The sequence below is a fragment of the Vitis riparia genome, chromosome 17, assembly GCF_004353265.1.
Source record: "Vitis riparia cultivar Riparia Gloire de Montpellier isolate 1030 chromosome 17, EGFV_Vit.rip_1.0, whole genome shotgun sequence".
NCBI classification, from domain to species: domain Eukaryota; kingdom Viridiplantae; phylum Streptophyta; class Magnoliopsida; order Vitales; family Vitaceae; genus Vitis; species Vitis riparia.
In genome coordinates this window covers 19,549,189-19,574,805 of record NC_048447.1, presented here as the reverse complement: position 1 = coordinate 19,574,805, position 25,617 = coordinate 19,549,189, and the positions used below count along the sequence as shown (strand labels likewise).

General features: G+C 35.8%; 4 protein-coding genes across 11 annotated transcripts; 1 reads left to right on the top strand and 3 right to left on the bottom strand.

The window, feature by feature from the left end:
* Positions 1–651: 651 nt before the first annotated feature.
* LOC117904227 (RINT1-like protein MAG2L) lies at positions 652–3,160 on the bottom strand. The gene has a single exon (XM_034816734.1). The coding sequence runs from the start codon at positions 3,093–3,095 to the stop codon at positions 717–719; it is 2,379 nt and encodes a 792-aa protein (XP_034672625.1). The 5' UTR covers positions 3,096–3,160; the 3' UTR covers positions 652–716.
* A 4,221-nt stretch (positions 3,161–7,381) lies between these two features.
* LOC117905013 (cycloeucalenol cycloisomerase) lies at positions 7,382–17,167 on the bottom strand. Of its 4 annotated transcripts, XR_004649643.1 has the most exons (11): positions 17,047–17,167; positions 16,673–16,809; positions 15,928–16,011; positions 15,133–15,174; positions 14,477–14,587; positions 14,145–14,336; positions 13,035–13,132; positions 11,453–11,660; positions 11,313–11,366; positions 8,109–8,162; positions 7,389–7,421 (listed from the first exon to the last, which is right to left on the bottom strand). XR_004649643.1 is itself a non-coding variant. In XM_034817870.1 (9 exons), the coding sequence occupies exons 1-8, from the start codon at positions 17,051–17,053 to the stop codon at positions 11,468–11,470; spliced, it is 864 nt and encodes a 287-aa protein (XP_034673761.1). In that variant the 5' UTR covers positions 17,054–17,167; the 3' UTR covers positions 11,253–11,366; positions 11,453–11,467. The 4 variants fall into 4 exon arrangements, 2 of the variants coding, with proteins under 2 accessions (XP_034673761.1, XP_034673760.1); XR_004649641.1 differs by lacking the exon at positions 8,109–8,162 and having other exon boundaries at positions 7,382–7,421; XM_034817870.1 differs by lacking the exons at positions 7,389–7,421; positions 8,109–8,162 and having other exon boundaries at positions 11,253–11,366.
* A 606-nt stretch (positions 17,168–17,773) lies between these two features.
* LOC117934414 (protein ROOT INITIATION DEFECTIVE 3-like) lies at positions 17,774–22,664 on the top strand. 4 transcript variants are annotated; one of them, XM_034856085.1, is made up of 9 exons: positions 17,774–18,153; positions 19,738–19,851; positions 20,018–20,151; positions 20,297–20,441; positions 20,535–20,737; positions 20,864–20,985; positions 21,259–21,491; positions 21,660–21,911; positions 22,579–22,664. In XM_034856085.1, the coding sequence occupies exons 1-8, from the start codon at positions 17,908–17,910 to the stop codon at positions 21,906–21,908; spliced, it is 1,446 nt and encodes a 481-aa protein (XP_034711976.1). In that variant the 5' UTR covers positions 17,774–17,907; the 3' UTR covers positions 21,909–21,911; positions 22,579–22,664. The 4 variants fall into 4 exon arrangements, with proteins under 4 accessions (XP_034711976.1, XP_034711978.1, XP_034711975.1 ...); XM_034856087.1 differs by lacking the exon at positions 22,579–22,664 and having other exon boundaries at positions 20,867–20,985; positions 21,660–22,101; XM_034856084.1 differs by lacking the exon at positions 22,579–22,664 and having other exon boundaries at positions 21,660–22,101.
* On the bottom strand, positions 22,252–25,495 carry LOC117934415 (probable adenylate kinase 7, mitochondrial). 2 transcript variants are annotated; one of them, XM_034856090.1, is made up of 4 exons: positions 24,745–25,495; positions 24,247–24,387; positions 23,881–24,123; positions 22,252–22,500 (listed from the first exon to the last, which is right to left on the bottom strand). In XM_034856090.1, the coding sequence occupies exons 1-4, from the start codon at positions 25,090–25,092 to the stop codon at positions 22,426–22,428; spliced, it is 807 nt and encodes a 268-aa protein (XP_034711981.1). In that variant the 5' UTR covers positions 25,093–25,495; the 3' UTR covers positions 22,252–22,425. The 2 variants fall into 2 exon arrangements, with proteins under 2 accessions (XP_034711981.1, XP_034711980.1); XM_034856089.1 differs by lacking the exon at positions 22,252–22,500 and adding an exon at positions 22,708–23,083 and having other exon boundaries at positions 24,745–25,492.
* Between the last annotated feature and the right edge of the window lie 122 nt (positions 25,496–25,617).

Below are 25,617 nucleotides of genomic sequence, written 5' to 3'. Positions count from 1 at the left end.
AAAACGATGGATAATATTTTATGAATCTTTATGAAAAATAAATTCAAAAAAAATATTTTTAAATTTGAATCTCCAAACAAAAATTTATGTGTGTTTAAATTTTTTATTTTTCATAATTGCTCTAAAAACCATTACCAAATAAACCCTTATTTTCAAAAAATATATTATAGGTTGAAATTTAATAATATTTGTTAATATTTAATAATTAATATTGATTTTCAAACATTTAATTATATAAAATTTAATAATTAGGATTGATTTTCAAAGATTTAATTATTGCTATTAAAGGAATTAGGTATGTGCATAAATAAAAAAATAATTAAAAAGGGATCTCTCCTACAATTTTAATGCTTGACCGATAGCTTACAGTCTTCCCGTTTGGTTACTAGTGATTCTTCGAACAACTCCTAATGTCAAACCTTACAGGCACCAACAAGACCATCTTCATCATCTGGAAGTAGAAACGTAAATTAAAGAAGAAAGGAAATAAAATCCCTAGAAAATTTTTTGGTTCAAATGAGATCGATCAGAATTCTCATTCTCATCTCTTATTCCCGCTTATCAAACATAACCAAAGAGCAATGAGACCAATCTTTGTCTTGCTTTGGTAGAATGACCATTGCAGCAAAAAAATGTCACTAATGAGATGTATTTGAGCAATAATGAATTGAACTTTGAAAAGAGGAACAATCCCTAGTTTCCTACTAAGATCAAATTCAAAACTTTCTATTCCTTAGAATTTTCTCAACTTGATCAAAAGATACGTGTGAAATACCACAAGATCTCAAGCATTTTATTCTATTTTCATCACTGGACAAAACTGCCTGCAAATACTTCACCCCTCCCTTATCCATCTCTAGCAGCCTAAGAGAATCTCTAATACAAGGGAAAAATGCTTCAGGCCGGGCACAAAAGGGCTGAAAAACAGAGAACAATGCCCTCATATCAGCTCCAATCTGATTAACACCTTCTTCGGAGAATCTAATATCAATTCCAAAGATGCTGCTAAAGATAAAATGGTCGAGCCCCTCTGCAATACTCCTCCATAGATCCAAGAAGTCTCTTGTATTGAGACTCCTCTCTATAACAAGAAGCTGACTCCTCAAAGCATCCAATGCCTCGATAAGATCATGGGATATAGCCAAATCCATGGCTGCTGAAGTTGTAGTTGGACAAAAACGGTTTTGCTCTTGGTCAAAATGTTTCAGGTTTTCCATGTATTCCCAGGAAAGCAACTCAAACTGGCGAAGAAGATTAGCAACTATCTCCATAAGCCAATTAGTCTCGAGCTCATCCAAGCTCTTGATTTCTTCATCAAAGAAGCAACTATGATCATTAGTGTTGTCTTTAACAGGGTTCTTTGATTCTGTCTCAGCCATTTTCATCTCCAAAAAGTTCACATCATCACTCCATTGCTGCAGTTTAAACTCACAATATCCTGCAGCATTGATCAATCCACAGGCTCTCATTAGTGTCTCATCATCAGGATTCTCAGGAGATAAGTCTGTTCCCTTCCATCTCAACAGCAGTACATTGAGAAAGTACCACAAAAATCTGGCTGCAGTGGACCTGATAAACTGGATTCGTGGTAAAATGGCAGGTAGGGTTTGGCCTCGATCAATCATTTCCCAGGCCATTTTAAGAGCGGATTCTGCAATTACCGGAGCCCTATGGTCTTCCCTAGTAGACAAAAGAAATCGCTCGGTTTCTTTGTTAGTAAGAACATCAACTCCCTTCTTGCTTTCAACTAACCAAGCTCTGTCATCTTTCAATTCTGCTTTTAGTTTCTTCCAAGCATCCCTGAGCTCAATCTTGGCCCAAATATTAAGCCAATCAAGCCTATCACAGACTATTGACAACACAGATAAACCCCCTGAAAACCCTTCAAACCTATCAAGCTCAGATGCTAGAAGATAACTTTCTGAATTTACAAGTGATTGCATTTGTTTATTGAAAGCAACGATCAGGTCAATCAAATGAAGCCAAGAAGACCCAACCTCCAATTTCTTCTCTTTCTCCTTGTACCTCTGAGCAAGAACAGAGAATACTCTGTGTCCCAAAAACCCAGAAAGCATTTGCACCATTGCGGACACCCAAGCTTCTTTGGCACTACAACCCACCAATCTAGCCTCATCAATCAGAGGCTGCAAGACTTCTTCCACACCCACAGCGAAATCGCTTGTAATCTTACGCACAAGAGCGAAAATAAACTCGGGTTGATCAACCCACTTCGAGAAATGGTACTCACTTCTGGATGCAATAGGAGATACCAGTTCATCAATGGCCCAAAGCTTTGCTTTGAACCCCAGATCATCACTATGACGTCGTTTTTCCCTCACATGCTGCAAAGCACAGAGAGCCACAAAGCTCTGAGAATAACTCTCCCTTTTCTCTCCTCTCATCAGCATCAGAGGATTCGGAATCGCCGAGACTCCTCCATTTTCGATTTTCGAAACCGAAAGCTTCGGCGGCCATCCCAATGAAGAAAGAAGAGTTCTATGATTCGCAACAACTCTCGTCCGGAGAACGCTCAAAGCTTTCTCCACTCTATCATCCACTGAATTCAGAAGCCTTCGCCACCGAGGATGAAATTCAGCGACGTTTGCCAATACCAAATCGATATCAGCGACGATCTTCACAGCTCCGATCACTCTCTCCTGCTTCACAGTACCCGCAACATTTTCTGAGAAAATCACGTCCTCGAGATCCCCAATCAGCGCCTCCAACCTCAGAGCAGTCTCCGCGTACCCACGAACAGCCTCGACTCGCAGCAGTTCACGGGAGAGACGCGGGAGGTCCTGGCCCAAAACGACGTCGCTCAGGGACGCCAAAACTCCGAGGTTCTGCAACCGGTAGTTGAGCCTGAGAACGGCGGTTTTCGCCGCAATCGAGCGGCGAGTCCATGAGACAATGAGGGTTTTGAGGTTCCGGTGAAGGGCTGCGAGATCGGCGTCCAAATCGGAACAGCTTTTGGAGAGTTCAACGGCGAGATTAGGGGCGGTGAGAAGGTCTTCAAGGGTTCCCAAACGATGGTCCAGAAACCCTAGGAGATGAGGAGAGAGTTCACTGGGATTGGGCAGAGCCAGAGCTTCCATTTTCAACTACAGAGGCTGTTGCACTGTCACCATTGAGCGTGGCCTTGATTCTTAATCTTCTTTTCTGAGCAGGTTTTCGTATTTATTTGATTTTTTTTTCTTTATTATTATATTCTATATATTTAAAAAAAAAAATTAAATAAAGTCACTGGCAGGAAATGTAAATGGATAAAAATTTTGAAAAGAATAATCATAATTAACATTTTCTAACTTTACTTCCTTATGAGGAATACATTAAGGAAACCTATTGAAATTACTGATTTTGTTATATTAGAGACGAACATTTTCTGGGAATCACGGTGCAAAAAATAATTATTAGATGTTATTGTGTGGGCCCTATGGTATGCCAGTTTTCTAAGGAAAAAAAAAAAAACCCTAAAATTAGACCCTTTCAAACGTTATATGCCAGTTTTCAGAACCATTGTCTCAATCTTATTAATTGAGAAATTATCATGAGTTTCGGAATAAATCTCCTTTTGGCAAAAGAAAATATGCATTTTTTGATACTACTAACTACCAAAGCCATCACCAATTCATATTGCATGACAAAAAAAAATACATTTTCTTTGTTCTTTTTACTTTTTTTTAAACAAAAATTATTTTCAATATTTTTTATGTAAGAAACTATTTTGAACCATAGTATTAAAAAAGAAAAAGAAAAAAAAAAAGACAAAAAGAAAAGTTAAAATATATATGGTTGGTAAGAAGGACTAATCAGACCCAAAATTCAGTCATTATTCTAAAGAAAGGTCCAACTTTTCAAACCCAACTATCATATCTAGACCACGTATTAGCTCGATAATAATGCCGTCACATAGTGAACACGGGATTTGGAGTTTGAACCTCGGTAGAATAAAGAGTTGGACCCATATGGGCCATGGAGTTTGAACCTCCGCGATGTAGATAAAGAGATAGACCCATGGGCCATGTTACAGAAAATCTGCTTTGCAGACGGTTTGGACTAATGACTCATTTGCTGACAAATGGAGTAAATGACTCACCATCCAATAGATTCCCATTGTATGAAAAAGGAAAGTTATTGCTGTAAATGTTTGCTAATACTGGTAAGAGATAAAATGGGTGCGAGAGGGGGAAGGTGTTGGTTCCAAGATCTTTGATCTCTCCGTCGAGGTGGTTGGATGGAAGCTAAAGGATGTTAAGGAGTTTGGATGAGAAATATAATGTAGAGAGAGCAAAAACAAGGCATAAAAGAGATGTATTTTCTAAGAGAAATATAACATATCCTTCTTATTTCTTCTATCTCAGTTTTCCTTTATATAGAAGAGTTTATAAAGTACTAATAGAAGACTAACTAATTTTGTTTTTCAGCTAACTTTGAAACTAATTTTGTTCTTTCATAATATTTTGTCTAACACGCCACTTCAAGCAAAATGGGGATACCTTCACATTGAGCTTGACCTTAATTGACCTTAAGAGTATTGAATCAAGATATAGACAAAGGTTTTGTCAATATATCATCTATATGGTCTTCTATAGGCACATACCAAACGTCCAAGTGCTTTGGCAACACTTTGTCACATGCAAAATGGACATCTACTTTGATGTGTTTTGTGCAGGCATGTGCAACTGGATTTGCAACAATGCAAGCTACCCTAATGTTATCACGCCATATCACAGGACATGAAGAGCTTGATTCTTGTAGTTCTTTTAGCAAGCCTTGTAGCTAGGTTACCTCTGCTGCTGTGTGAGCCAATGCTCTATATTCTGATTCGGTGCTTGACCTTGTATCAACTTTCTATTTGCGTGAACTCCATGAGATAATGTTAAGACCAAGAAAAACACAAAAGCCACTAGTAGAACTTCGATCATCAACACAATTGGACTAATCGGTGTCTAAAAAGCTAGTGAGACAGAACCGGGAAGCAAATTGAACGTGTAGACCATGATCAATACTCCCACACAAGTATCTTAAAACCCGTTCACAAGCTTTCCAATACATATCAGTTGGACAATGTTGGTTGGGCCTTTCATTTTTCTAGGCTCCTAAATGATTGGGAAGTAGACTTGGTGGAGCGTTTTCTTTTGAGTTTGCAAGGGATGAGTGAGTACAAGGAAAAGGAAGATAAAGTGATTTAGACATGATAAAAAAAAATGGGAAGTTCTATGTTAAATCTCTATACTAGACTTTAGGGTCAAAAAGTACAGTGTCATTTCTTGCTAATGTGATTTGAAACTCTTGGGTTCCCCCAAAGGTGGGTTTTTCCGCTTGGGAGCCTTCTTGGGCGATGTTGTTAACTTTAGATTACTTAAAGAGGAGAGGGTAGTTTTTCGCAAACAAGTGTTTCCTTTCTTTGACAAAGGAAAAGTCCATTGATCACATTCTTATCCACTGTGTTAAGATGGGGGTTTTATGGAATCTTTGTTTTCCTTACTTAGTGTGCTTTGGGTGTTTCCATCTTTGATTAGAGAGACTCTTTTAGGATGACATGGTTCTTTTGTGAGGAAAAAAACATGGCGAGTAGCTCCACTATGTTTATTTTAGACCATTTGGAAAAAAGAATAGAAAATCCTTTGAGGATAAGGAATGATCCATTCAACGATTAAAACAATCCTTCCTTTATAATCTATGAGCTTGATCTAGTTTATTTTTAGATTTAGATCCTTAATATATATATAGCAAAATTTGTGGACTAGTTGGATTCCTTTTGAGAGGGACGTAGGTTTTTGTTGGTCCCTCTCTTTCCATTAGAGCTTTTAGACGTTTGTTGTATACTTTTTCTGTACTTTAAAGTATTGTTTTGATGTTCTTTGTTTATAATACTTTCTTGTTTTACTCAAAAATAAAAAATAAAAAATTGGCCATTCAAAATAATCCACTCACACAAGTCATTTTGAAAAAGAACATGTGTACAAACATGACATCTAAACCCAAACCAACATTTTCTTAGAGCTAAAACATGTAGGCCAAGTTTGAAAGTTATAATAGAAAATAGGAAAAAATAATTTTTGGGATAATAGAGTTCTTGAGTTGGTGGGTATGGAGGTTGGGGTTTACTCAATTTCTTATCGGTTTAAAAATGTTGATGATGGTTTTGTTTGGTTTTTTACTGGGTTGTATGATCCTACATAGAGAGGTATTAGAGAGGATTTTTGGGCGAAATTGGGGGCTATAAAAGGACTATGGAATGACCTGTAGTGTTTTGGAGGCGACTTCAATGTTGCAAGATTCTCTCAAGAGCGTTCTGGTGGCAACCATAGGTTGTCTACAACAATGAGAAGATTTTCAGAGGTCATAGATGAGCTTCAACTAAGAGATCTTCACTTGATAGGGGGCCTTTTCACGTGGAAAGGGGGTTTGAATAATCAAGTCCTTGCACAGTTAGACCGTTTCTTGGTGTCTGATGATTAGAAAGGCCACTTCCATGGAGTGTTACAGTACTTGTTGCCTAGACCTGTTTCAGACCATGCTCCAATTCCATTGGATGGGAGGTGTGTGTAGAGGCTCATTTCATGTTTGAGAATATGTGACTCAATGAAAAAGGTTTTAAGGAGTTAATGAAATCTTGGTGGATGACCCTTAATTTCAGGGGGTCCCCAAGTTTTGTTTTGTCAGAAATTTTGAAAAGCCTTAAAGGTTTTTTGAAAAGGTGTAACACAGAAGTTTTCGGGAATGTGGTTGTTAAGAAATTAGAGGCCTTGTCTCAAGTGGAATTCTGGGATTCTAAAAAAGTGTAGGGTACCTTATCCTTTGAGGAAAAGTCTACCAAAGAGAGCTCAAAGGTATATTTTAAGAAATCGGCTCTAATGGAATAAATAAGTTGGAGGCAGAAATCTAAAGAGGTTTGGCTAAATGAAGTGGACAGAAACATCAGTTTCTTCCACATAATGGCAAATGCTCATAGGAGGAAGAATATTATGGCTAATGTCACGCCCCAAGACCCACTCCAAGGGCATGACAGTCATTTTACACTTCAAACCCGAAGGCTTATAGTGTAACATGACCCAAACAATTATCTTGTAATCGGAAGTTACCAATTACCAAATACCTGTTCAGAGTAGCGGAACAAAATCTAAAATCCTCAAAATTCGATTTTGTTAACTAAAACATCAACTATCCAAAATCCATTGTCCAAATATTTGCAAACTTAAACAATTCAAGTACTAAAACAAATTTCAAAATCTCAAAACTCAACTTTGAACTAACATAAAATTTAAAGGATCAATATCCAAATAGCTTCCAAATACCAAAAGATCTAAATGAACATAACTAACAGTTAAACAAAATCCAACATAAAATCCTAAGTCAAATCCTAATGATGATCATTCCCCGGCCTATCCATCACTCCTCACCCGAACTAAGGGTACCTGAAAAGTAGTCAACAAATAGGAATGAGCTCACAACCCAATAAGGAACATTAATGCAGTCCATGGACCAAATATTTCAAACTCACTTGCAAAATAGGAGATATTGTAATCAATCATTTTCATAAACCTGTGAGTTAATTTTTTTATTTTTTTATTTTGCCAATACATTCAAAATTTCTAACTGTATGCATTTATTTCTGATTCAAACATTTTCATATCAAATTCAGTCAAAACATTCCAATAATTTATTTACTCTGGTCATCAAACATCAAAGGGTGTCCAATTAGGTGAGACTTTTCAAATGGGTGGTTAGCCTCAAATTGTTCCTTTAAGGTGGACGGAACCAAACACTACTAGTACTAGTAACCTCTAACAAAACCCCTAGAGGTTGGGGTTCAAATCAATTACATTCCCTCCCAAGAAATGTAAAGATCAACTATTATATCCCGTTAACAAGGGTCAAACAAACCAATGTCAAATATTTATTTCATTTATTCAAATTTACAACATATAATATCTCCACATTTATTTGTCAAAAACAAAATATAAAATTCTAACATACTTTTCATGCAAAACATGTATGATCCATGCATAAAACGGAATATAACTCAAACGTTTTCAAATAATGTATATATATATATAAAATTGTTTCAAAAAAAATTTAACAACTGTATTAATTTCCCTTACCTCAAATAAGTACTCCAAATCTTGAAAAGTTTGGCCCTAAAATTTACTTCTCACCTAACATAACAAAAAGGTACTATCAACACTATTGACTATTCATTTAAAATAGGTTTGGGAATCCTAGAATTTATTTATTTATATTTTTATTTTATTTTATTTTTAAGTCAATATTATTATTACAAAAATTATTTTCCAACTTTTTAACCAATAACAATTTATCCTCAATAATTTATTTCTCTTTCCTAAACTAAATTGAATTTCCTAAAAATATTTATTTACAATAATCTCTTTCTTCACTTTACATAAGAATTTATTTCTTTAATTATTTATTCCAACTTTTCCTAGGACCTACTTCATATTTTAATAAGATTATCCCACAATCCTCAACATATCATTTTTCTTTTCCACCCTCAATATCACAAGTCATTGACTTTTCAACCACACAACCCACACACAGTATGTCTCCATGATCTCCACATTTTCTTTTTAATCACTATCCTGCCACATTTTTTTTTTTTTTTAATTTCAAAACCTCACTTTCCACACCTATCCTACCATTTCCAGCACATACCAACCATTAAACATTAAATAAGAAAACATACACTCCACACCCAACGGATCCACACATTCCCATTGTTGTTTATTTATTTATTTATTTTCCTTGCAATGTAAAGCCTCCACAAACGACTTATTTATTTATTATATAAATATAAAATTTCTTTCCTTTCTCTGATTTTTTTTTCATTTTAAAATTTATTTATTTATTTTTCTATTCCATTGAAATTTTTGAAATTTTCCTATCTTCATCAATAAATCAACCTATACTTGCAAATTTTCAAACATTTTGATCTAAAAGTTAAATAAACAAACCCTAACCTAGATTTGGATTTTCTAAAAAATATCTAATGTGTTTGAAATTAACTAAAGAATTTAAAATATTAATCTAGGAGTTAGAATCTTATTTATAGAGATCTGTTCTTCAAAAATCCGATTCCAATCTTACGTTCTCAAGAACTCTCTGCGAACATGAACGCGATTCAGAAAAGAACAGGAATAACAAAATTCTAATTTATACCTAGGGTATTATTCGTAAAATTACATTTTCACCCTTCTTCCATTTTATTAAAATAATTAGTTAATTAATTTAATATTATTAATATTTTCCTAAATTGCCCCTAAAAAAAAAAACTTGGGCATTACAGCTAAGGTGAAGACTAACGGGGTTTCTCTCATAGAGGAGGCTGATATGAGGAAAAAGGTTGTTCAGGCTTTTTAGTCACTTCTATCAAAACTGCTAAGGGAATGGCACCCTAGTATAAGGGATATGTAGTTTACTATTCTTCATAGTCAAGATGCAACAAATTTGGAGGAACCGTTTCGTGAGGAGGAGGTGTTCATTGCCCTGTTAGAGTTAAATGGGGATAAAGCTCTAGGGTCGGATGGCTTTTCTCTGGCTTTCTGGCAAACACTACTGGGAAGTAGTCAAGGTTGAGGTCTTGAGTTTCTTTAAGGAATTTCATGAACATGGGTGCTTTGTGAAAAGCCTCAGTGCAACATTTCTAGTTTGGTTCCCAAGAGCACGCTAGCTAGCCTGTCAATCTATTTTATGCCTCTTTTTCGAATGTTGAGAAGGATTCGCTTAAGGTTCAAGAAGATTCAAAAAGACTTTTTGTGGGGAGGTGGGGTTCTAGAGAAAAAGCTTCATTTAGTGAAATGGGATATTGTTTGTTTAAACAAAAGAAAAAAAGGCCTTGGAGTTAGATATCTTAACTCTCTTAATAAGGCTCTCATTTGCAAATGGATTTGGCGTTTTGCTAAGAAAATGGATGCTTTTTGGAGAGAAGTTATTTGTGGTAAATTTGGGGAATTGGAAGGGGGTTGGTGCTCTAAGGAAGTGAGGGACAACTTGGTGTTGGTCTATGGAAGGCTATAAGGCTTTTGTGGGAGTTAGTCTCTTCTAGAATTCTCTTTGTAGTGGGCAATGGAAGAAGGGTCAAGTTTTGGAGAGACAGATGGTGCGGGGATGAGCCTTTATGTGTGTCTTTTCCTTCCTTGTTCGCTTTAGCTAGCTCAAAAGAGGCTTGGATGGCGGATTTGTGAGTGTACTCTTCTATAGGGGGTGGATGGAACCCAAGCTTCTCTAGACCTCTCAATGATTGGGAGATTGAGACACTGGAATGCTTCTTGTCAAGGATTTAAGACAAGGTGGTGGTTGAGGAGAGAGAGGATGACGTGTTTTGGGCGGTTACAAAGAGTGGTTCATTTTCTGTTAAGTCCCTCATTTTCATCCTTAAGGAAGTAAGGGTAAGCCATTTCCCTACTAGTATTGTGTGGAATGTTTGGGTCCTTCCTAAGGTTTTTTTTTTTTGCTTGGGAGGCAACATGGAGGAAAGTTTTGACTTTAGACCAATTGCAAAGGAGAGGGCGGTCTTTAGCCAATAGATGCTCCCTTTATTATGCTCATGAGGAATCAGTTGACCACACTTTCTTGCATTGTGGGAAAGCAAGGCTGTTGTGGGAGCTCTTGTTCTCTTTGTTCAGGGTGTGTTTGGTGATTCAAGCTTCCGTTAGAGAGACCTTTTTAGGGTGGCAAGGCTCATTCATTGGAAGAAAGAGAAAGAAAGTGTGGAGGGCAATGCCTTTATGCCTCTTTTGGACAATTTGGAAGGAGAGAAATAAAAGATCTTTTGAGAATATGGAGCTTTCTATTCAAAGGTTTAAGTTCTTGTTTTTGTGTAGTTTATTATCTTGGACAAACATGTTTATAGAACATACTTCAATATCCTTAGTTGATTTTATTGATTGGTTGGGGACGAATTTAGGCGGCTGTTGTATGCACTGTGTGTACTTTGGTGCACCCCCTTTTAGCGTTTTTATACAATTTGCACTTACTTATCAAAATATATATATATATATGAAAACATAATTTCATTTTTCTTTGTTAATGTATTTAGATTAATCTTTTAAAATGAGAACAAAATTAAAAAAACTGTTACTGTAAAAACTAAATCCTACTTTCACTAAGATTATGATTACTCTCTTTTGCGTAACATTATGATTTACTTTCATTCTAATCCTATTTTCATTGAGTACCAAATTGCAACCCTAGAGTTTCACATTCCAAAAATAGAATAAATGAGGGGGAAAGGAGCAAAATAAAAGAGGAAAGCAGCAACATTCAAATTGAAATCAACATTTAGGAGAGACCTGAGTTGCCTTTGTAGGAACATTACTCAATTCAAGTTCTTGCAACACATTGTCCTGAAAAGGAGAGTACATCAATGAAGTAATTTAGCATGGGAAGCCCAGATTCTGGTTTCTTTTGTGGTCAGAAACTTACAACATGCCTTTGTTATGTGGCATCAAGCTTTGGGGCCGTGTCCTGGAAACCATGGCAGTCCTGGCTGATGGCACTGGTTTGATTCTGGGATCAGAACAATAGGTCCCAGAAAGATGCGCCACAGATCAAGAATGATTGTAACAAGCATTGCAGCTCCCAGAGCATCTACAGCCACCCTGGGCAAGTCCCAGGTATTCCCAGGTTTCTCATCAATCCTGCAAGTATGGGTAAATGCCCATCAGAGAATTAGTATACTGTCAGAACAAGGAAAATAGCTGGTATAAAGATTCTTCAGGAATCTAGTTTCTAACTGATCACATAAAGATCTTTTATTTTTCTACTTTCATTTTCATGCTCTTTTGAATTTTTCAAAATACAGAAGACATCTAAGATATTTTTTCTTACTCAGGTACCTTAGCTGTAAACGAATAGTAAACTTTCCTATCTATTTCCCCCCATACTGCGTGATTTTCCTTCTTTTTTTCTTTTTTTTTCATTTCCTGATAGGTTTTCCCTCCAACTGTTATTTACAATCCTAGTATGATATAAAGGGAAACCCAAGCAATCACATCCACATTGCCGACCAAGTAAATGAACATATCTTTCCACTTTAAGGGTCACTTGGGATATAGCTATATGCTTTTGGCTTAGGCTAAAACCTGAAGCCGAAGCCAAAGCTATATTTTTAGAATGAAATATGAATATAGTAAAAGTTTCATTAAACATGAAATAAATTTCTACAATAGCTAAAATGGAGGTTCTAGGAGAAGTATTGTTTGAATTCTTTTAACAAAATCAACCAAAAAAGCCCAGAACTAGAGCAACAAAAAGTGTCACTTCTGAGTATAAAGTGCATGGTCATCGATCTTCAATATACACTTGTTAATATTGCCCAATTTTACAATATTTATAGTCCATGCATTCTATCTTAATCCTGCATGTCCTAATTCCTTTTGCTTCTAGAACAGTTGTCCATAATTCTCGGTGTCTATGCAACCTTAATCTCACCAACCAGGAGTATTAGATAAACCAAAAGGGCACAGTGCTTCCACTTCACACCAATGATATAAAATGGAAAATCTTCCCTCATAAGTCTTATAAGGGTGTGTTTGGTATGTGGGAATAGGAAATGGAAATAAAATGAAAATGAAGATGGATCATAATATCATATAGAATTTTTATTCTTATTTTCATTCTAAAAAATCAATCCAAACACAAATGAATGGGGAATAGAACTGATTTCTCATTCCCACCATTCTCTATACCAAAGTTCCAAACAAGTCCTAAAATTCCATCCATAACCAATGCAATAGAGATAAATTCTACAAATTATATAATAATCGTACAACCATGCTACTGTAGGAAAGTAATTTAGGAAGTCTACCACAGAATCTTATTTATTTATTTATTTTTTTGGATAAGTAAGCAAGAGGAAATGCTTATTAATGAAAAGGCCTATGCACCAAGATACACAGGTTGTATACAAGTCTACAACAGAATCTGGAACATATTATACGAGCTGCAAGTAATGCCTACAAGTTCCTCAAACCAGAAACAGTTCATATTAATCTAGTGGGTTGAATTCTTACCTCAGAAACATTGGGAAGCTTACAATGAAATAAATAGCATAAAACAAGGACCCAACTTTGTACATGGATGCCCGGTCCACAAACTGATAATATGGAAACTGCACATGTTCAAAATAAAAATAACTTGTCTTAGTCTTGTTTAAAATATCAGTGCCTACCGCATTGTTAAGTACTATAGTTTAGCTTTTATAGTATCAACTGGGAAGCATTTCAAAGAAGCAGCAAACTAAAAATTCTCTCTTATTTGTACATGCAGATATCCAGAAATCACATAATTTACACTGAGTTTCAAACATGATGCTCAACTTCATACAAAGGATAGAGCAGGATCAAAATCATCCACTAGTTCATTACATGGCCTAGCCAGTCATATTTTCAAAAATAATAATACCTTATTTTTTATAATAAAATTCCATCTATATATATAATTCACACATTAGAGACACTTTCTTTTTCTAATTGTAAGTGTGATCAATTACTGCCAGTGTTTTCCCTAGAATGAAATGGCTTCTTTATATATGTTTTCCCCTTTTTTTCGATAGGCAGCTCATTTATATATGTGTTATCCCAAACTGGATATGTATATTAGGATATCAACTATCAAGACCTCATTTTACTAACTCTATTTTTATTTTTCTAATGGCTCCTCCTTAAGGACAGCTTCATATCTTCTGATGCTGAAAAAAAGGGAAAAATGAAATGAACTCATTTCCATAGGACATAGCAAGCACGTGAAAGATCAACAGAAGTACTATTGGGTCTGTTTGGAGGCTTCCTCAGTGGTTCAGTTGAAAAAGTCCAATGAGTTGCAACAGCTGCTTGTGGAAGCAACTGAAACAGCTAATAGGTAACTTCTCTAAATTAAGAGTCAAATATAAATCATATCGTAAATAAAAACAATGCTACGGGTGATATTCAACTCAACAAAGCCTATTTGGAATTGGCTACATAAATCATTTCTCACTGTTGTACTTTATCTAGGGGTGCATCCACTCAGGCCAACATTGAAAAGCTTCAGATTTAGGTTAATGAGGGCTTGAGAAATGTTCTAATAATAATAATAATGAAAACAATAATAATAAAAAGCACAGGAATCATGAGGACACTTACATTAGAAATAGCTATAGTCTCTAAATAGGCTATGAAATAGGCAAGAGCTAAAATCCATGCAGCCTCAGTAAACCACTGAATTTTCTCTGGCAAATCAGCAATAGAATGCCGTAGTCTACGAAGTGTTATGTTTGACGACATATGGTAGAATAGGAAGCAGACATGTGTGAGAAGGAAAGTGGTGTGTGGTACCTGCACAAAACAAATAAATAAATAAATAAATATATATATATATATATATATATATAAATGGCATTCCCATAAATAAATAAAATGACAAGGCAAAACAACTTGCAACAGCAGCACAAATTATTGCTGCAGTTATGGCTTACATTATTCATCTTCCATGATGGAAAGGTATATGAAGCTCCCAAAACTGTAAAGAAATAATGGGTCCAGAAGTAATTCCCAACATAACTAAAGATTACTATCCACAAACTGGCCTGCCACAAAAATAATTTTATGTTTTAGTCAAGGTGCACACTTCCTAGAAAAGTTACCTTTCTACAAAGCACAAAAAGAATGCAACAAAATAGGAATTTAAATAGGAAAGAAGATAAGCAAGGAACAGTTAAACATCAACAATTGAGATAGAATCTACAAGAATATTTTTTTGGTATTCTTTATCATTTTCCTTGAAAACAACACAATGTCAACTATGGCTTTGCCTAGGAATCCAGCAAAATGATATAGAACACCTTCACAGTATTACAGCACTCTCCATTTTAGATCTTCATGGAATTTGGATCAAGCGAACACCTCAACCTAGATATTCAAGCTCACCATTTTCAACTCAAATCCTTGCTTGAATGCTAACTTTCAGCTATGATAATTAGCTATTAAAGCAGTCTAAATTTATAAGCATTAGTACTATTTTCAACTGTAGCATAAATAAAATTTATGGACCTGGAATATTTAGAGAACATGACTTGGTACACACCGAAAATAAGGTTACTAATATGAAAGAGTTTATGGACAAAACACTAACCTTTAACCAATAACGGTCCTTCAAGCACAGGCTCCTATCAACCTGCAAAATTACTCCAAAAATAAGAACTTGATAACATATACAAGTAAAAGCAGCAAGCTACTTCAGTTATCCTTCCTCCTGAACACTCCAACTGCCAAAATTTACATCAGGGATGGAATACTATCCGCCAAGGAAGTTATAAACTTATAGTCCTGCAGTAATAAATCAGAATACCAATCTCTGTTTATCTTCCTTATATTCTTTTCATCCAAAAATTTTTATTACCTATCAATAAAGAAAAAACAATTATAGTCCTTTCTCCTGAGCACTCCAACTGCTAAAATTTACTTCAGGATGTAATGCTATCTCCCAAGGAAGTTATAGTCCTGCAGCAATAAATAAGGACACCAATCTCTGTTTATTTTTCTAATATTTTCCTCATCCAAAAATTCTTATTACCTATCACTAAAGAAAAAGCAATTGTAGTTTGATAATGTCAACTGACAGCAAGTCACAAGAAACAAAAGGTTTAGGTAATAGTTCACTTGGAGTTTGTTTGCTGCTAGGGAAAACAGAATGTAGGAACTGGTATTGGAAAATCCCCATGACTGCAAAAAAGAATATTGATAAAATATTTTGCTGAACATACAACGCAGATACATCAACAATACAGTGTAATGTATACAAACAATAAAATCTTAGTCTAAAATGTAGCCCAATCCAGAGACAAACTCACTTGTGGCCTTTTCTTTTGTTTTGCATTGAAACAAATCCATTACAGGTGGAAAAGATAAAGATGGTTTAATAATTTACCTCCCCCGCAAATAGCATTGGTATCAAGAAAGAAGGAACAGCTGAAACCAATCCGAGAAGCAAGTATTCCAATTCTGTAAAGTTCTGCAAGCCATAATGAACTTATGAGAAAAGTCTAATTATCAGAAACCAAAGAGAGAGAACTAAAGAATTATCCAAAACAAAAAAGTTATATCCAGACATTTCTTAACATTTTTAAAGCCAAATGTGATTATAGGAAATTGCAAGAAAAAAAAAATAATGCAAATATTTGCAATAGAGTTCAATTAGAAGTAATTCTTCATCGAAGTAATGCTCTATGTACAGTGTACACAGCAGTGCAAGGTTTAGAGGAAGATCTGACGAGATTTTCGTTTTGAATACAGTGGTTTTTAGCATATTCTAAGAAAATGAGCAACTCGACTTCGATATGTCTAACAATCAACTTAAGCTCAATCTCTCCCATCCAATTGTTCACTTCTTTTATTTTCCTGAGTTCTCTCAGCAACCAATCGGAGCGAAAAGATGTCCAAAAAAGAACCCGAAAAGGTGAAATTTCACTTATCTGTGAGTGCGAGAAATGAACTTTCACCAGCAAGCTTAAGACGCTTCATTTCACTTCCAAGAATAAAAAATGCAGGCAAATTGAAAATTCAGAAAAATTATTAAAGACCAACTCTTATATAGCCAACTACTGATTTCCTCTCTCTCCTTTTCTTATTCTCGTTTTTTCTCAGCAAACAAACAGACAGTAAAGATAGCAAACCTCGTATAGCTTGTACGGAACGACAATCCCGAGGCACAAAGTGAGCCAGAAAGGAGTGTAGAGAAGGAAAAACAACTCTCCCCATCTCTTGCTCGGATTCGTAGCCAACCACAGACTCGAAGAAGCCGCCCCTGTACCTGTAAACAATAGACGCAGTCTCTCACAATGCTCAAACCCTAATTCCACTGTTTGTTTCCAGAGAAAACTCCCCTAAAAATAAAATTAGAAATGAATCCAATCCAATTGAAGACAACACAGAGTGGACGACCAAAAAAATTTAAAAAAAAAAATTAATCCCAGGAAACAAACTGAAGTCGAGAAAATAAAGGATTGAGGAGAGCGAGAAAAAAAAAGGTTGATTATTTCATTTCTACCGCCCATGATGATCTGGCCTGTTTGGTGTGATGTGGATCTGGGGCCTCTTTGGTGTGAAGGAGTGAGGCTTTTCTCCTGGTTTCACTCTCAGTGTCTTTGAGTGTGTGTCCAGTGCGAATGTGAACAGCGTGAGTTGCGTCTGAAACGCTGCGTTTTGGTCGGGGAGTGGTGGGACCACGCCCCAGTCATGAACGGTCCTGATGCGATCTGGGATAGGGGTAGGGTGACCTTAAGTTCGTTTCTAATGATTGGGCTTATCAAAATCATTTTCTTAAATTTTTTAAAATTATTTTATTTAGTAATATGCTACTATTTTTAAGTATTAATTATTCAAAAAAAATATTTTTATAAAAATTTAAATATTTTCCAAAATATAAAATATTTCCTTTTTTCAGAGGTTAATTTAGCTTAAAAAATAAATTCTATAAGAAAATTTTCAAATTTTCAAGTATTTCAAATGTGAAAATTTATTTATTTAATAATATATTTAAAAAAAAAAAAAAAAAAAAAACCCTTTCCAGTTTCCACAAACGTGTTTAATTAAAAAACAAATTACAAGGCGCTAAATAAAAAAAATGGAAATCAACGAAAAGGCCAGAGGACAGGTTAGTTGAGTGTGAACATGAAAAACACTTCCCGGGGAACCCGCTTCTACAGTGCGCAGGGGGTGCGCAGGAAATGCAAATTACTCTGCCACCTTTTGTCTCTTCCACAAATATAGTTGACAAGCGTCACAGCACCCATATGCATTGTCCCGAAACCAACCTCTGCATGAATAGCTTCACACCTCTGTATATATATATACATATATGGAATTGACCTCTGAGAAAACGAGAGAAAATGAGAGAAAATGAGGGAAAATGAGAGAGAAAAAGATGGATTGGAGTGGAGGAAGAGAGGCATTGGTGGTGTGCAGTGATAGGAGTATGAGTGTGGGAATAACAGTGTGGGACATGGTCAGTGGTGACCAACTTCTCCACATTCCAACCTGTGCGGCTTCTCCCCATGGGCTCATGTGTCTGAGAGAGCAGTTCCTTGTGGCTTCTCAGATTCACAGGCATGGGTCACTTGGTGGTGGCGCCATCTTCATCTGGCCCTTGAATAAGGTAGTGAATTTGTGATCGATTTTATTTTATTTGACCCCAATTTCTCATTCAATCTGTGTTTGTTTTCAATGATTTCTGTCATTTTTCTTTCTGGGTATTTGGGTTTGGGTACTGCTCTTTGATCAAATGGGTGGTGCATTGTTTGCCCATTCATGTTTGTTTTTTTCTTTTGTTTTGTCTGTTTGTTCTTTGTAATTTGTTGACCCCAACCTCTCATTCAATCCTTATCTGTTTTCATTGATTTCAGTGTCAGGTCGGTGATTTTGATCGCCCATTCATGTTTGTTTTGTTTGTTTACCCCCAAATTCTCATTCTCAAATCTGTTTTTCAAATGAATTCAGTGATTTTCTTTCTGGGTAATAGAAATCTGGAGATTTCATTTTAATTACTAATCACTTTACCCCAAATTCTCATTCAAATTAAATTTGTTTTCAATGATTTCAGTGATTTTCTCTCTGGGTATTTGAAAGTCTGGAATTAATCCCTCAAATGGATGATTCTGAATTTCCATTCTTGTTTGATCTTTAATTCTGTGGGTCTCCTGAATTCTCTAAGAACCAGTGTGGTGTGTTCTTCAGTGATGATTATCTAGTCTTCTGCAATAAAGAAAAGGGTTTTGGTCTTATGGGTGTTTGGGAATTGGGATTAATCTTTGAAATGCTTAAGCCCTGATTCTCAACATTATTTAAAAACAGTTCTCAAAAATCAGTTTTTGACAACAAAAAAAAAAAAAAAAAAAGAGTTCATCTATTTTCATAAACAAATTTCTACCCAAGAACCCCAATATGAAAAACAAATTTCTCGTCTTATTCTACTATGCACTTATAAACACAAAACAAAAAATTCCTTGTCTATTATAACTTTCCGATTACTTGTCAGATCACTCTAAACAAACCTGAAAATGCCTTAAATAAAATATTAAAAAAAAAACTGTTTTTAATCTAAAATTTATCAAACTATACTTCCGAACAATTCTTAGTTTTTTGTTTCCTTTGGTTTATGATTCTTTTTAAAGTGCGTTAGGTACTGATTTTAAAAAACTTTTCTAATTTTTTTAACATTTGAATGATAAAAACTTTCAAATGTTAGAAAGATTAGAAATGTTTTTTAAAATCACTGTCAAATAGGCTTTTATTATCATTTGATTACTAATGAGGTGGGTTTTTTGGATCGTTGTAGGAAAAACTTTTATCAGGTTTTTACCAATTCATATCAGTTTTGCTTTGCTTTTTTGATAGTGTGTTGTAGCAATCATCAATTCTCAAAATGGGTGTTTGGTAATTGCCATTGATATCTCATGTCATATCAAATTTTCATTTTCAATTAGCTGCTGATTTTCTAATCTTATTTCCTTCCCCTCTCCCAAGATTTCAATTTTCTTCCGTGTTTATACTTTACTAATTCTGATGAATATGAGTTTAATTATTTGAAAAAGTAAGATCAGAGTTACCATAAACTTGACACATTGCCCTCTAAGCTGAGGGGAATTGTCACCTTATAAACTAAGGAGCATAGCAAGTATCGGATTGAAGCTTAGAGTATCAGTTTTTCTTAAATTTGGATATTTATTGTTGTAACCTACAGCCTCAATCGCCCCTTCGAAACTATCCAATGGAGGCCATCGGCCCAGTGTCATGCTCAAAGGATGGTGTATATATTGTGGGTGGTGCTCCTTCGGGAAATGCCTATATTTGGGAGGTTAGTATGCGCTATCCCTATGACCTTTCATTCTAAATTTTTCGACTTCCTGGTAAGAAAGGATAAAGAAGCTTATTCTTGTTTGCAAATCCTTTAATGGGGTTAGCTGAAGAACTTAAGAATAAGAAATATATTCTTCTTATACCATTTGAGCAAAAACTTCTAGGTTGCTGATGGAAGACTGCTCAAGACTTGGCATGCCCATCACAAATCTTTGACTAGCATGGTGTTTTCTGATGATGATTCTCTTCTAATTTCTGGTTCTGACGATGGGATGATCCGGGTTTGGTCTATGATTAGGTAAAAAGTCTGAACTTTCTCGCCTTTTGATATACCTTTCACTAGTTGGTTTTGTGATTCACAGCAAGAACAAGAGATTTTGTTTGTTTCTTGAGAAGTTTGAAATGATACATTTCTGTGAACTTCTAATCAATTTGGATGGAAGTTTGCTAGACATCGCAGATTGTGGAAGGTTTCCTTCTTTGTTCCATTCTTTGTTGGAGCACACATCCTCTATAACTGGTCTGTTATCTATATCAGGCAGCTCGAGTCCGGTTCTCGTATCGAGCTCCCTTGATGGCACGTGCAAGGTCACAAAACTAAACATTGTGGTTCTTACTGCTAGTGATGTGTCTTTGATAACAAACACCTTTTACTGAATGGCATTCTCCTATATGTTCTAGGTTTGGGACCTGATCAGGGGAAGGCTTCTACGAACCCGAGTTTTTCCAGCAGCAATAACTGCTATTGTTCTTGATCCAGGGGAGCAGCTCTTATTCTCTGGAAGCGCAGATGGGAGAATTTTCGTTAGCATGCTTGACACTGGGCTGGTGGTGGATCCATTCAATGTTCCAGAGGATCGACCGATTGTGCTAAATGGACACAAGTATTGTATGGTGGTTTAAGTTTATTGATATTTGTTAGAGAATGGTTGATTGTCACGCAGGATGTTAATAGTATTAACAGGCATACACAAATTTTCAACTGACAATTTTTTCACTTGACAATGCAGCAGGTCCATAACTGCATTGGCCTTCAGTAGATTGGGTCTGGTGTCAGCATCTAGGGACTGCGCTGCCCACCTCTGGGATGTTGCCAGTGGAGTTATCATCAGAAGATTCAATCATCCAAAAGGTGACCATAATCTTCATTTCTGGTTTGCAGGTTTTATCTTTCTATTTCTTAGAAGGATTCACCACTCCATTTTCTAATCTTCTGTTTGGATGCTAAGAAGTTAAGAGGATACAAAAAGAAAAACTGAAAACTAATGTATATTTCTTCATCTCCTCTGTTTTTCTCAGCAACCAAATGGAGTTCTTTATCTTTTACAGTTTGGTTTTCCATCTATATGCACTTCATCTTTTATAGTTGTAATTAATTAAGAACGTCATTTTCATCTCTAAGCAGGGGCGATTACTAATATGGTAGTGATCCCAAAGTCGTCACTGCTTTCTGTGACAAACCATCAGCGATTCTCTAATCAGTTCCGTGTTTCTTTGCTTGACAAGTATCCTCAGCCAGGCAACTCATCCATGGGAATGATCACTCTCCTACCTTCATGTTGTTCCCACAGAGTTCACCTCCCTACTATTGGCTTCCAAAGCACAGTTTCACTAAACCAGCAAATTCTCGATCTGGAGGTCTTTCTCTAAACTTGATATCTATATCAATCATAGCTCTGATACCATATTAAGCTAAAGCTATTAGGATATGGCCCATAATATATACTAGGCGAATAAGAAGGAAATATAATCATATTGGAAAGTCATATATTGGTATGAATTAAGCAATCCTGATGAATTTGGCAGCAAGAATGTACACCAGGAGCAATACAAATGAAACTAGAGACAAGTATAGAGAACCGGATGTGGGCTGCAAGAATGACAAAGCACGTCATGGAGATGAACAAGCACTTGCAATCACGTTTACTAGATTTGATGCAGAACCGGTTGCTCTTATCTGCAGACTCAACCGCAACTAGAAAGAGAAAAAGGGCGATGCTTGAGAGTTCAAGGATTCAGGAAGAGGAGCAATCACAGTTGCCAAGTTATCAATGACTAGTATGTTGGATTTTTCCCTTTTCCTTTTTATCAATGTTTCTGGTGTGGGGGTGGGAGGAGTGGTATAAAGGAAATAAAATTACCCTTAGGAAGTTTCAATAATGCATGAATACAATCTTGGTCAACCATTCTTATCCTTGAAACTATTGTTCTATATGATATAATGTTGTTCTCTGTGTGTTTGTTCCAATATATTTGCTATCAAAGTTCATAGTATCTACTGGTAGTTCAACAATCATATTGTTGGTGTTTTTCTAGCCATTGTAATAGTAGAATACCTCTGATCCCGTGTTAATACAAAGCCCACTCAAATAAAATACATTGTTATGTAGGATGCAAATTTCATAAAAGAGGACAGAAAATGAGTTCTAGTCGACCTTGGGAAAAAAGGCATTGTAAATGAAACTACTACTGAATATCTAGGAAATTTATTTGGGCACAGTCCTATTTTCACTTATATCACATTCTTAGATATCCTTCCTCACATATTAGAGCAAGAAGCAAAAGGCAGAGCTCAAATGGGGCTTATCTGAAAACAATTGCCTTCATAAAGGGCCATTACCACTCTTCCATTTTCACCTCTCAAATGCTGCAAAACAGAAGTGAAATTTAGGGCATTTATTTGTTGTACCTTCTTAATACGCTCAAAACTATGCTTTTTGCACAGATTCTATTTCCTACTCTTTCATTTGAAGGGTGAAGATTCACAGAAAATAAAGCTCAAAGTGCATTCACAAACTTGATGCTTCTCAGAAAAGAATAACAAAAGTTGCATTGAAGAGAAAAGACTGCATAGTTCAAGCTTGAAAATCTGGCTTCTTCTGCATTTAACTGCCAAAACTACATTTACAAACTGTCATCTTTGATATTTTTAGAGAAACTGAGATCTCCGACAATATTATTGAACTATTTGGTACAGAACCTTCAAGCTAACCCTGTCATTTACATGACTTGTAGTTACAGTAATGTCAAAAACTCAATGAAAAGTATATGTAGTCCAAAGATCAATGACTGGTGAATCCGGCAGTCAATTTCTGTGAAGAATGCTAAGCATCTACATGCTTGAGATGTAATGCGGCCAATAGCCCTTTCCAGGTTTCCCCAGGTGCATTGCCTACTTGAAAGTTGAGAAGCTTCTTCTGTTTTCTGTAGTAATCTTCTAGTGGCTTGATCTGGTAAGGAACATAATATACTGAATTGGTCTCATTTTTTCTTATCAAATATAAACCCAAAGTATAAGCAGTTCAGTATATGATATCCTAACATTTAGGCTATGTTTGGTTCCGGAAAATGCAGGGGGAAAAATAAAATGAAAAGGAAACGTGAAATTATTTAATCTTTATATAAAATAATTAAAATAAGTGAAATGAGTTTGCAGTAGCATAGAAAAATAATTTATTTTTTATTTTTCTTCACTTTTTCCTTCTACCTATTTTTCCTCTCTATTTTGTTTCCCTCATTTTTCTTTAAATTTTCCAGAAACCAAACATAAGCATAAGTCTTGTGTTTTTACATGGGATCTGTTTATTTAAGGAGATAAAGTTGCAGTGATCAAACAAACAGGAGTCTCATTATACTCTCCAACTTCCAACTTTTTATATAAGAAAAGGTTGAAGTTATAAAATATTTAGGAAAAACAAATGACTTGTATTTGAGGTCTTATCTCAAACAAACAGGAGTCACATAGTATTTCCCGACAGTAGATTTTCTCAATAGAGCTCTTGCATGAGGTTTTGGCAAAAACAAAGAAGGCTGATGATAGAAGAACCCATCAAATTAATCCCCAAGGCCAAAACAATAAAAAAGGAATCTGGATTCCAACTTCACAATAGGCAAAGATGTGAATGGACCAAACAGCAGAGCACACAAAAAAATGATGGAATATGATTTCAATGCAGAGATCAAACACAAAAACCACATTGAGATTCAAATCATAAAACAGTCTATGCCATGAAGATATTGGAATTACCTGCTCCAAATAGACCCGAACTGTTCCCTTCCAAGCACCTTCCTTGCTAGTAGTGACTGATTTTGCAATTTTTGCTTGAACAGGCCTTGTGGGAATGTCCAGGGTTACAGAATCAGAGTTGTTTGTGCTACAACATTCATTACAATGGGAAGAAATGCCACTTTCTCGGTCTTTAACGAAGAAATCATCAGCGCATTTAAAATTCACAACCAGATCAATGACAGCAAGTTGGTCGAGGATCTCCTACGGTAATAAAGATGAAGCTGAGCCCTTTAGTACTATAAAACAAACATAACATCATCACATTCTAAATGATCAAAGTGGAAAAAATTTCCAAAATTTTATGCCGTTCTGTCAGAAACTTACCGCTTGGCTCACAGATCGAGGAATTCCATCAAGAATGAACCCGCACTCACCCCTGTAATATCCAGCTTCCAGCCTCTCCGACAACAATCCAAATATGACATTCTCCGGAACAAGTTTACCGTTGTTCACTGCATTTGCAATCTATTCTCACAAATAGAAGAAAAAAAGAATTATGAGCTGATTTGGAAGATAAACAAACAATTATTTTCTATCTTCAAAAAACAGGGAAATAAGAATGAAACAGAAAATCATTTTTGGTATATCTTCTTGAATTCATTTTTCAAAATATTATTTTCCCTTTAGAAAAATGCATAATCATTCTAAAACTTAAATGAGAAAAACGATTTCATTTTCAGAGAAAAAGTGCGGTATTGTATCGAGCCAGAAAACACATATGATGAATAGAAAAACAATAGACACAGAAATTAATATTATGAAAGCAAAATAAAACAAAGAAATCAAGAAAAAAGGAGAGAATGACAATTGAACACAACTGACCTGTTCGTAAAGTGAAGAACGAGGATGAAGATCTTGCCGAACGAGGCTCGCGATTGAAATGTGAGGAACCTGTAGAAGCTTTGAGAGTTTCCCTGCGTACACGTGCTTCTTTGCGCCGGGGTTTCCTATGAACACCCACTGCACTCCTCTGCTCGGCGCCGAACCTTCAGAATCTACCATCGACGCCGCAGCCGATCCACGGAGAGGCTCGTACTCGCTCTCGCGATGGTAATCGACGTTGAATTGTGGTTGAGCTGCTGCGGCTGCACCGAAAGATCGGCTGAGAGTGAGTCTCCGAAGGTGGAGCAGCAGTGGCGCCGCCAATTTCAGGCGGCAGAGTCCCGCCATGGCGGAGGAGAGCTAACGCAGTGTTTTGGAGGTAATTGAATGACGTTTGGAGTGGAGAGCGAAGGAGTTGAACGTTTCGTTTTCTAAGGCAGGGAAATGAGGCTGCGACGAAGAAGATGGCTAGTTTGGAAACACCCTATCAATTTGTCAATTTTTTACATCAGATGCCACACAATTGAAACGTGGAAGCCACGGGCCTATAGGGTATTTGAAGAACGATACGTGTAGTGAAACCAAAGGAGAATATTCGAATTCGTCGTTGAGACAATGGACTCTTCTCAAGCTTCAGATTGCTCTCCGATTCATCGAACGTCGTCGTTTTATAGCCTAACATCATCCATTTCACATCTCACTCACGAATGTGCCACCCACTTTATATATCAAATTAATTTTTTTTTTTCATTTTTTTCATTTTTCCTCTGACATATTTAATATAAAAATATAATTATAATCATAAAATTATAAAATTTATTTAATATAATTATAATTATAATTTAAAAATAACAAAAATTTTAAATGGTGCCA

What these genes read in the sequence shown, in the direction of transcription:
- LOC117904227 (XM_034816734.1), bottom strand. Translation starts at nt 3,095, where the DNA reads ATGGAAGCTCTGGCTCTGCCCAATCCCAGTGAACTCTCTCCTCATCTC.
- LOC117905013 (XM_034817870.1), bottom strand. An exon ending in CAATGCTATTTGCGGGGGAG is followed by an intron (nt 15,175 to 15,927) that starts GTAAATTATTAA and finishes GTAATTTTGCAG; the next exon opens with GTTGATAGGAGCCTGTGCTT. An exon ending in AGACTATAGCTATTTCTAAT is followed by an intron (nt 13,133 to 14,144) that starts GTAAGTGTCCTC and finishes GAACATGTGCAG; the next exon opens with TTTCCATATTATCAGTTTGT.
- LOC117934414 (XM_034856085.1), top strand. Translation starts at nt 17,908, where the DNA reads ATGAGAGAGAAAAAGATGGATTGGAGTGGAGGAAGAGAGGCATTGGTG. An exon ending in CCCTTGATGGCACGTGCAAG is followed by an intron (nt 20,442 to 20,534) that starts GTCACAAAACTA and finishes TATATGTTCTAG; the next exon opens with GTTTGGGACCTGATCAGGGG. An exon ending in AAGATTCAATCATCCAAAAG is followed by an intron (nt 20,986 to 21,258) that starts GTGACCATAATC and finishes ATCTCTAAGCAG; the next exon opens with GGGCGATTACTAATATGGTA.
- LOC117934415 (XM_034856089.1), bottom strand. Translation starts at nt 25,092, where the DNA reads ATGGCGGGACTCTGCCGCCTGAAATTGGCGGCGCCACTGCTGCTCCAC. An exon ending in GTTCTTCACTTTACGAACAG is followed by an intron (nt 24,388 to 24,744) that starts GTCAGTTGTGTT and finishes TTGTGAGAATAG; the next exon opens with ATTGCAAATGCAGTGAACAA. An exon ending in TTCGGGTCTATTTGGAGCAG is followed by an intron (nt 23,084 to 23,880) that starts GTAATTCCAATA and finishes GTTCCTTACCAG; the next exon opens with ATCAAGCCACTAGAAGATTA.